At 37.4% G+C, this 10481-nt stretch overlaps 1 protein-coding gene across 1 annotated transcript in view; it reads left to right on the forward strand.

Annotated features, from left to right (window-relative positions):
- The window catches only part of LOC122791334 (intelectin-1-like), a 349205-nt gene extending 339369 nt beyond the window's left edge, over positions 1-9836 (forward strand). The window contains exon 7 of the mRNA XM_044059049.1: positions 8951-9836. Coding sequence (XP_043914984.1) covers positions 8951-9103 — 153 coding nt within the window. The 3' untranslated portion in view covers positions 9104-9836. The remainder of the gene's footprint in view (positions 1-8950) is intronic.
- The last annotated feature ends 645 nt before the right edge of the window (positions 9837-10481 follow it).

The following is a 10481-nucleotide window of genomic DNA, read 5'->3' on the forward strand; positions in this document are numbered from 1 at the left end:
GAGTGGTGAAAAAGGGGCACAAAGAGGGAAAAACAGTAGGGAAAACAGCTCGGGATGTGCAGGACAAGTGTAAGGAATGTCCGTAGCTGCCCATTTCTTTAACAGCAACAGCTGTGCATATACTAGTAATTTGGAGGGAAATTTGAAACCTTCCACCCCTGAGAGAGGGGTGAGGACAACGAAGTATGTTGTACTGCCAATTGAATTTTAGTTTCTGTGTCCAGCGGGCATTTGTGCAAAATGGGCAGCTATGTATGGGACGTAATTTTTTTGTGGGAGCAGATTGCCCATTTTTTCTTTTATTTTTCACGTGAGAGTGGAATGTGGGGTAGGGGAAGTAGGTATATTTGGGGAGGTAGGTTGGGGAGGTAAACAGACAAGACAAACAAGATGCATACAGGGGCGGAATATGACACATGGGGTGGGTGAACACCATTGACGGGGAAGGATGTTTGGAAATCGCAAACCCATGAGCCCACAGATGGCAACAGTGGAACTGAGATCCCCACCCATGGGCAGTCACCACTGCACCTTCATAGCTCGGAGGGTGGCTGTGCTGGGGGCTGTGTAGGAGTGGCAGGCTCACCCATGAGTCATGCCACTCTTGCCTCGAGCTGGCGTAAAGGATCAGTGACTGAACGCTTGATCTCCATACGCACCACAGCCCGGACCGTTTGGAGGGTGATAGGTGGCCCTCCTCCAGCCACGCTTGCCGGGAGGGGATGAGCCACATCCCCTGAAGCGCTTCCACCTGAAGGTGACAGAGCCAACGGAGGAGGAGGTCCCGGGCTAGGCACCAGACCTGCTGGTGCCAGGTGCCATTGCCAGCTGAGGTGGGACCGGTGGGTCCGCTGGGACTGGCCTTTCCATACGTTCTGTGTTTAGGAGAATTTAATGACAATATGGGTTGGTAACAGCCAACAGCATTCAAAATTAGTTGTAACAGCATGCAGTAATATTCCCATTAACCCAACACACCAGAGTTCAAACAGTTGAACAGCAAGCATAAGAAAATGCATATACAGAATAACAGTGGACATTCCAACAGCATTCAGGATTGATTAGTGGCAACAGGCCACCAGGATTGTGGTGTTTAAACAGAGCACATGCATCAAAGTAAATGCAGATGTTTATAAACCAATAGGACATATGTCCCAACAAATGTTTTGAGATTACACATACCCATTAAGGTGTGGAATTGCATTGTTTATGCACATACAGTAGGGTGTAAAAAGATACCTCCATTAACAACTTACATGTACTTATAGTTTACACTACATTCCTATTGACTGCAGGTATATATCCCCTACATGTATTATTACACCAGGCAATGTCCATTACATTGTGAAATGTGTTTTGTTAGTTCCTTATATACCTGACCTGTATCTGACATACAAACTGTCCAGGATGCAGATGTTACTGCTACGCATTTATATATTTTATTTATATTTATATGTCTACATATCTGGATGTGTTCAGGTGACATTATCAGTTATATTTTAACAGCCTCCTACATTTCTAGCAGCACACTGACATTTCTGGTGAGCACAATAACAAGCTACTCATGTGCCAGATTTACCTGTACATGCCAGCCTTGAAACAACAGTTGAGAACTGTATATATGCTTAAGAGATAATGGCACTCCCTTCATCCACTTTCTATGGGCCTAGCCAAGTGTGGGTTGACAGCGCTTAATACAATGCTACTATTTCTATACTGCAAGAGTACATCAACATTTCGAAGAAAGTGAAATGGACACACTACAGGAGTTATTCCTTTATTAATTACATTACACACTTTTCTAGTGGCTCTCTCATTTATTTGATATTACAGCGCATGCAGACATCTTATTCAAGATGTATTATACCTTCATTTATGGTTTACAATACTCTTTTTCAGGCTCTCTCACTTATTTTATATAACAATACATGCAGATAAATAATTCTGGAATTGTTATACTTTTATGAATGGGTTACAACACTCTTTTTCAGGCTCTCACACTTATTTTGCATAACAGTACATGCAGAGAGGTTATTCAAGTTTTATTATACCTTTATTATTGGGCTACGACACTTTTTGTCAGGCTCCCTCACTTGTTTTATATAACAGTACATGCAGGAAAATTACTAACCTGCCTGGTGGCACAGCCTAAGCAGCCTATCTGCATAGGTTTGCTGATTCACAGCATGGACACCTGCAGCTGTGAAGTAAATGAAGCAATATTGAGACATATACCTATCCATACTATCGACTACACTAGCAATTTTTACATACTTCATTTCATGGCGACTTACACAGTGGTGGGGCATTTTGCATCCCACAGGCCTCCTGTATTCATTGGTTCAGTTGGTCCTGCTTGCATCTCTTCAGGTCTGCATGTTGGTGTCTTACCTGCTCACCAGTCAGAGGGACGTCTGTGGCACTGGTGAGTTCATGTGCGAGACACTTCCAGGCTTCTGCTTTGTATTCCATTCCCTGGAACTGGCCCTGCAGGAGTCTAGCATCATGATGATGAATGTGGAGCCAAACCATCACTTTTGACTCCTCAATACCACACTGTTGCGCTCGGAAGCAAGAACCCTCTCCAACACCAGCCATTTCTGCCTGCAAATGGGAGCTACAACCAGTTATGGCAAGTATTCCCACCTATGGAACTTAAATATGCCTCATTTCCCGCACTTATTTGTGATTGGCAAGATTTGAAAATTCTAAGCTGAGTGCACACCTGCTTAGCACTGGGTAGACTTTGATTAATATGTATATGTGTGTGTTGACAGTCCATGAACATCAAATGCTGTCATGGATTAGTGGATCAGTATTGTGATTATGGTGCACACTATCCCGGATTCGAGACCTGTCATTGCTTTTTACTGGCCTGATCAATAGGGGGTGTGGCTTTGTTTAGCCGACCTTGTTCAACTTTGCCCAACGTTGCTCTGTGTTTACCGACATTGCTCAACGTTGCCCGATGTTGCGCTAGTTAACGCGGTGCACAGCTAAGTGCAAAACATGTTTTTTTTGCTTTAGTTGGCGCGATGCACAGCTCCATGCAAAGCTATTGCACTAGTTAAAGCACTGCTGAGCTAGGAGCAATTATACTTAAATATGCTTAGTACTGGTAAACTTTGCTTAGCAGTGCTTCACACTGCGTAACATACATTACGTATGACTTTATCAGTATGCATGTCCATTTCACCGTCTTATATATATATATATATATATATATATATATATATATATAAAATATCGTTCACTACTACATAGGCCATTTCAATGCATTGTACTAATATTTAAAAGGTAAATGTCAGGAATTAATTTTATGCACAGATTTCTAAAGAAAATGGGAAGGGGAATGGTGGGACTCAAACCAGGGATGCCTCCTCTATGTGCAAAGGCTCTACCACTACACTATTGGTATTTGGCTTAATTTGTATATAAGTAGTTTATTATCCTCTTCAATGTCTGAACTGCTAACTGTAGCTAAGCAATGGGCAAACCCACTCACACATGCGCAAATACAGGCAGCTATATCAGGAATGAGGAAAAAAATGCTTTTACATTTTATTATATTTGTACACAGGTTTGGAATGTGGGGGAGTGTTGTGTTGGAGAATTACACATTTGAGCAGACTTGCTCATGTCTGGTGGCATTTGCTGTTTAGGCACTTGCAGGGGTATGGATATTTGGACTGCTTGGCAGTCTGACACACCCCCTGCACTCGTGCATGCTCTGTGTTAGCCTTAGAGTTGAGTCAGTGTGCCTTCATGCATATGCATGACGTGCTGACATCATACTCTTAGACTGCAGTCTCCGAGTAAGACTTAGTTAGTCTTACAAGGAGGATTAGTGAATCCCGGCCTATATGTATATATTTATATATTTTTTTTTGATTGCCAAATGGACTAAGGTTGATACATTTCCAGCCATGTAGTATATTGCCTTGGATAAAATTGCAGACTTAATAATCTACTTAATAATCTGGTTAAATAAGAGGTACCACATCATTATAAATTTTATTTAAAGAACATAATGGTTGTATTATTATGACAGCTACTAAGTAGGGTAGGACCAGCTCAAATGTCACACTGATGGGGGAATGGATTTGAATTTAACATGTGTACTAATAACACTTTGTTTTACAGCACAATAAACTACTCTCTTGCCTGATAAAAAGTATATATATATATATATATATATATATATATATATATATATATATATATATATATATATTTATATATTTAGAAAGTTTATGAGGAAGCTATTACTCTATTTTTTTTTTACTTCGATCACTTGTCTGTGTACTTAAAGGATTTTTGACTGGAAACAGACTGCCTGCCTTGCTTGGATTACTTTCAAAAAACTTAGTAATTCTGTACACTTATATATTTTTTATTAATTTTTTTTTGAGTTAAGATGAGTTTAAGTTCTCTACTTCTACTACTATTGTCTGATCTGATTAATATACAGTGATTAACCAGAGATATATGGACTGACAATCTTCCACACAGATAAGTTTCTTACACTGTTTTGCTTTTGGACCCACTACACTTGTTTAGTGGGTTGTTTTGAGACTTTGGGGATACCACTGGGATTACTTGCATTTTTGTTTCCAGGATCTTCTGATTGTCCCACTAAATTTGGTAAAAAGTGCCCACGCTCTCTTCTTGACTGGACTTCCACCATTACCTCCCTAACTAAGTATTGGAGGTAGCCACATTTTAGAAACATTCCCTCCAGTTTAAGACATTCCTTCAGTAATGAATCCATCAAGGTGACCATGCCAGCTGCCTCACAAATTGACCTTTTACTACAGCTCACTTTTGTTTAAATGGATGGCCACTATCAAAATGATGAAAACTATTTGAGTAAGTCCCTTTCCAAAATATCTCAGAAACAAACCTTCTACTTGGGGCATCTTTCTTTAAAAGTACATCTAAAAAGGAGATCTCATCATCATTAGTATTGTGCGTAAATCTTACGAAGGAGGTTGTTGCATTAATATAGCCTAGAAATGTCATGATTTCCTCTATGGGTTCCTTCCATAGGATGACTATATCATCCAAATAGTGGGTGTACATATGACAGTAAGAAAGGAAAGGAAAATCCCATAAATATCTCCTTTCCCACTCAAGCATGATGATATTAGCATATAGACCCCCACATGATGACCCCATAGCTACTCCTTGCAGTTGTAGATAAAATTCATTTTCAAATAAAATAAAATTGTTTCTTAATACCATATCCCACAATTGTACATACATGTCGGTATACATTTGAGAGACTCCCTTTCTCACCAGATAATCACAGAACTGTTCCTCCCTCAGATCATGTAGGATAACTGTGTATAAATCCTTAATATCCACAGTTAGAAAAAAAGTGTTGTCAAATGGTATAACATTTATTCTTTGTAAAATATTCCATAAATCCTTGCATATATAAGGTTTGTTCATTATGAGATCTTTCAATTTAATGTCCACATTTTTTTTTTGATATTAGGATAATGAAGCCTGATAATTTGGGGGGAGGCCTCATCATAATGAATAAATCCGATTACAATGAGAAAATGAGACAAATTCCCCTTAGTCAAATTTATTAGAGGAGATTTTTAAATGAACTCACTGTTGCATATAGGAGAATTAAAGTTTTTTTTAAAGGATTTATTCATTGATGTGTGCAATACCCTGGACAATCTAAATTATCTTAACATTTCATATCCAATTACCTCAATTATTTTTGGGGTACCTAAGGTACACAAGGATGTGAATCAGCCCCCTATACATCCAATAGTGGATGCTAGATGTTAAAGGTTCTATTACTTACCCCCTGGCAAAATTTTTGGACATTAAATTGAAAGATCTCGTAATGAATTATCCTGATATATTCAAGGATTTGTGGGATTCTTTACAATCCAGCCTCGTTTGCCTAATTATCTAATTTCATTATGCCAAATTCTAGAGGTAATATTTCTTCATCTTTTACTTGGGATTTAAATCAAGCTTCAGTTATTCTGACTATACCAAAAGTATAAGCCTCAGTGATGGTAGTGAAGTGAAGGGCAGTGCTCCCAAGTTTTCAGTCATCTACATATTTGGTGAGCCATTAAATGGAATAATTTCTGACATGTACTAAAAAGATGCCAAAAAAGAAGTAGCCCTAGAAGAGTGTATTAAGGGACTCAACTGCAGACAAGGGATTGTGAGAAGAGGAGTCTTTATTTTCTTCCCTCTTGTGCATGGCAAGACATCTAAAGTGAACTCAAGTTGCTACAGTTTTCTTTACCTTTAGATCCCCGAATATGTGAATTCAGCATGAAGAATAGTGTCAGATGCTTTTGCCAGATTGAGGTAAGCTTGAAGATCAAATAAATCTTCATCAAGAGGTGATAGTAACATTACCTACAAAAAAGTATGAGATTATGCCTACAAGCTCTTCCTCTGTCAACACTGCACTGGGTTAAGTCACGTCTTTTTAAATAATTCCATGATAATTAATTCCTTCAGCTTTGACAGTATGCTTGTGACTCTGATTGGTCTGTAATTATTATAGTCTATGGAAAAGCCTCTCTTATGTTCTGGGACTACTTCATATATCAGGGACATAGCCACAGATAAAGAAATATTTCTGTTTGAGGTGATTAATATGTAAATGCTGGAAAATGTTTAGGAATTCCTGGTTTTCTCTGTGAATATCTACTGCATGTTACATTTTTCCAGTCTGATCAGTTTAAATTGTGTTTACTTCTTTATTTAATGAGATTTATTTTTGTTGTTTATTAACTTTCAACTTTCATTGTTGACTTGGGTAGGGCAGTTATTTGAAAACAAATCAGAATATACTCAGATAAGACAACATAGCTATATACCTGATAACCACAACTGGAATCTAATACTGTGGTTTATTACAACTGTCCAAGTCCCAGGTGCTTGAAGACCACTGTCTCAAAGTCAGGGACTCAGGTGTCTGTAGCTCACATGGGCTGCCACTCATGCTTTAATGTGACTACATGCTCAGTTGAGGTGTGTCAGCCATGCAAAGAGAGAGGAGCTGCCACACCTCACCCACACACAGTAGCCGAGTTCAAGCACACATAAGTGTGGCAGCCTTGGGGAGGGAGAAGGATGGGGTGGTAATGCAGGTTTGGGCTTCACACAGCTATCAGGTAGGGCATTTAGGCTTGGGGACTTGGATCTTTAGGGTTATGTAGCAGGAAGGGAGCTAAGGGCCAGTGAGCAGTAGGACAGTGTAAGGTTAGGGAGTGATCAGAGACTTTAAGGATAGGGGTCAGGAGTTGAGGTTTTAGGTTAAGGGAGAGGTAGGGGAGTTTGTGGTTAAGGAATGGGACTGCAATTTAGAGTTGAGAAGTAATTGGGTATTTTAAGTTTAGGTAGGGATGAGTGGAATTTTATGTTTAGGGAGTGATTGGGGACTTTAGAGTTATGGGGTAGGAGGGTAGTGTTACAATTAGGAATAGGGTTAGGGATTAGGTAAGAGTTCTAGAGTTAGAGTTAGGGTCCTAGTAGACATATGTAGTTTAATAGGGTAAGGTGAATGCAGGGCTAAGTGATTAAGGAAGATCTGGGTAGTGGGAGTTCTGGTACATGCCTTTTATAGCAAATGGCACTGAGCAAGTGTGTGGCAAGCTACTATCATGCAAACACTTGTTGTAGATCTCTATTACTGTCCATGAATTCAGCAGCAAGTACAATCTAGGAAAAGCACGAATATGGTTAAATGGACCATTAGTGCAGAACTGACAGCAATTGTAAAGTATTTCAATTGTACAAAAATATAAAGAGACATTACCCATTTTAAAAGTACATATTAGAGCTCTAAAATGGAGAGAGGAAGAAAAGTAGCACAAACGTAATTGTTTTCCACACTAAACAATGCCACATTATAATTAATTCTGAAGGTCACAAAAGTAAGAAAGCAGTAGTACAGAAATCTAGTTTAGCTGATTCCTGTGACACTGGAAGGATAGGGGTTGCAGTCTGCTAAGGTGATGGCAGGCTGAAACTCATTTAGCAGGTACTACTACAACCTGAGGTGTGTCAGTCACAGTAATGGTGCATGTATTAATAAAAGGTCTGTTTGAGCTGATACAAAATCATTTCATTGCAGGCCAACATCTGGTCACATACAGTTGATGTAAACAGTGACATTAATGGTCAGTATGATGAATACACTGCCAACTTATTGAAAGTTCCTTTTGTCTGGCAAACAATGAAATGACTAAATGTTAAAAACATTTTTGTGGGGACCATGTCCCCTAAATCCACACATGAGATGTTTTGCACCAATCCCACATACTATTTGAAATAAAACTAGGATTGTAAACCCTCATGAAAGAAGGAATTACAGTATTTCCACTTCTATGAGTCTTGTCGGTCTTTGAGTTCCTTTAAATAAGTCCAGAATGTAAGGAAAACCACTCATTTTTGGGGTGCAAAGGGTGCTTCCAAAATGATTTTTTCCATCTGTCATTGAAAGTATTACATAAACTAAATTAATTATCCATGATTTTAACTAGTGCAGAATTCATTGTTGTGCCACTGCCTTATTTATCAAACAAAAATGAAAGCAGACAGCTATACTAAATTAAAATTACCTTCACTCTCAAGTTCTTGCTTTCATTATAATGCATAATTTTGATATACATAATTCATTGTAAGTCAGAGCCATGACCAGTTTAACAGCTTTAGAAAGTTTTGAATCTCTTGGTTTAGCAGATTATGATGTATCTAGAAGTATAATGCGTTACTATTAATGTAATTATAAGAATGATTATCTGATCATGACACTAATAAATGTAAAGCTTAAATGGATAAAACATATATTAAAATATTTGTTGGTCTGTGACAGATTTCAGTGGTAGGCAGTTTTCATTGTTTTGAACAGTCTTTTGTTCAACAAAAGTAAACATATTCTGTGTATTCCATATCTTAGCACTGCATTGGAGGAGGCGGTTATTTCCCAAAGGGTGATCCCCTACAATGTGGAGATTTCCCAGCATTTGACTGGAATGGATATGGGACACATACTGGTTGGAGCTGCACAAAGGAGATCACAGATGCTGCAGTACTGATATTTTATCGATAAAATAAATTTTACTGAATGCAAACTGCAGTTTCATGTCAAGAATGAGAATATGTCGTGTTGTGTAGTCCTCATTATGCACACAATTTAAAATATGAAATGAAAATACATATATTTACAAAATTAAACAGTTAACTCTAATATTAGCAATTTAATTTTGTTGAGTGTTGTGAAAGAAAAGAGAAAAGTAAGAATAACTAGAAATATTTAAAAAATCATAGGATCCACCATTAAAAAGTATAGCATCCTGAAATATCATTAAAAAAATCAAAACTATATACTAAAGGGCATTTTCAATAATGTTATATTGAAAGAGTGCTTTTACTGTAATATATAGAAATAAATGTTTAAACTAAAACATAAGTGTGCTTTTGGACTTGGCTTTATTAACTGGCTATAAATGGCTGTTTACAGTTAATATACTTAAAAGGCTTAATAAAGGCTACAGATGTTTAACAACTGGGATTTCAGTCATTACTGTAAAAAAATTCCTAAAAATAAAAATAAAACTTAAATAAACTATAATTTGCTTTCATTATAATGCATAATTTTAATATACAGAATTCACTGTTACTATTTGTAACATCTGCACCACTAATAATTAACTGATTTCACTGACAATGTATAGTATTTGCCAGGTTTCTTTTTCATAGCTTTATTAAGACTTGCTGTGTTCTGACTGACAGAAATCCTGTCTGAATTTTGCAGCAGATTAATAATAAAGTTTGCACATTTATATCAATGAGTGTGTTTCAGTTTATTTGAGGTACAGAGTGACATATTTTAATAAATCATAACTTTTCCTGTCATTGTCATATACTGATGTATACTAAGAAATTTTCTCTTTCATATTATTTTAAATCTGACACTCTTTTTAGTGTTTGTGAATGTCATTTGACTGATTGTCAAAATGCTGTCTCTAGAATACTGCTGGTGCTTGTCATGGCTGATAAACTCAGAGAAAAGTGAAAATGTGAGTGCTGTGTTTCCTTACTTTTGTCCTCTACTCTGAGTTTGTAAAATCTTGAAATACGCTTACAAAAAGTTAGTGTTGATAGATATCCTTTCATGTCTGGGCATGAAATGGGGGTTTGTGTCCTACAAAAGGAGAAAAATGGGTGTGTTTTCCCTTTGGGAGCACCGTTTTCAAACCATCAATGTTTTAGATATTTTCAGTTTGTATAATCATGTGTCAGTTAAACAAGATGTGATTATTCATAGTAGACCCATTTCAATTACTTTCACATCAGCTGTTGTAATATTCACCAGTCTGATTTTACTTTTTTTATAGCATGCTGTTAAGATCGGTATAGTTTAGGTCTGAATTAGGTTTGTTTGTTTAGGTAAAAGGCTTTGATAAAAATGAACTGAAAAATAAACA

The sequence above is a fragment of the Protopterus annectens genome, chromosome 17.part0 (assembly GCF_019279795.1).
Source record: "Protopterus annectens isolate FY-2018-M chromosome 17.part0, PAN1.0, whole genome shotgun sequence".
NCBI lineage: Eukaryota > Metazoa > Chordata > Ceratodontiformes > Protopteridae > Protopterus > Protopterus annectens.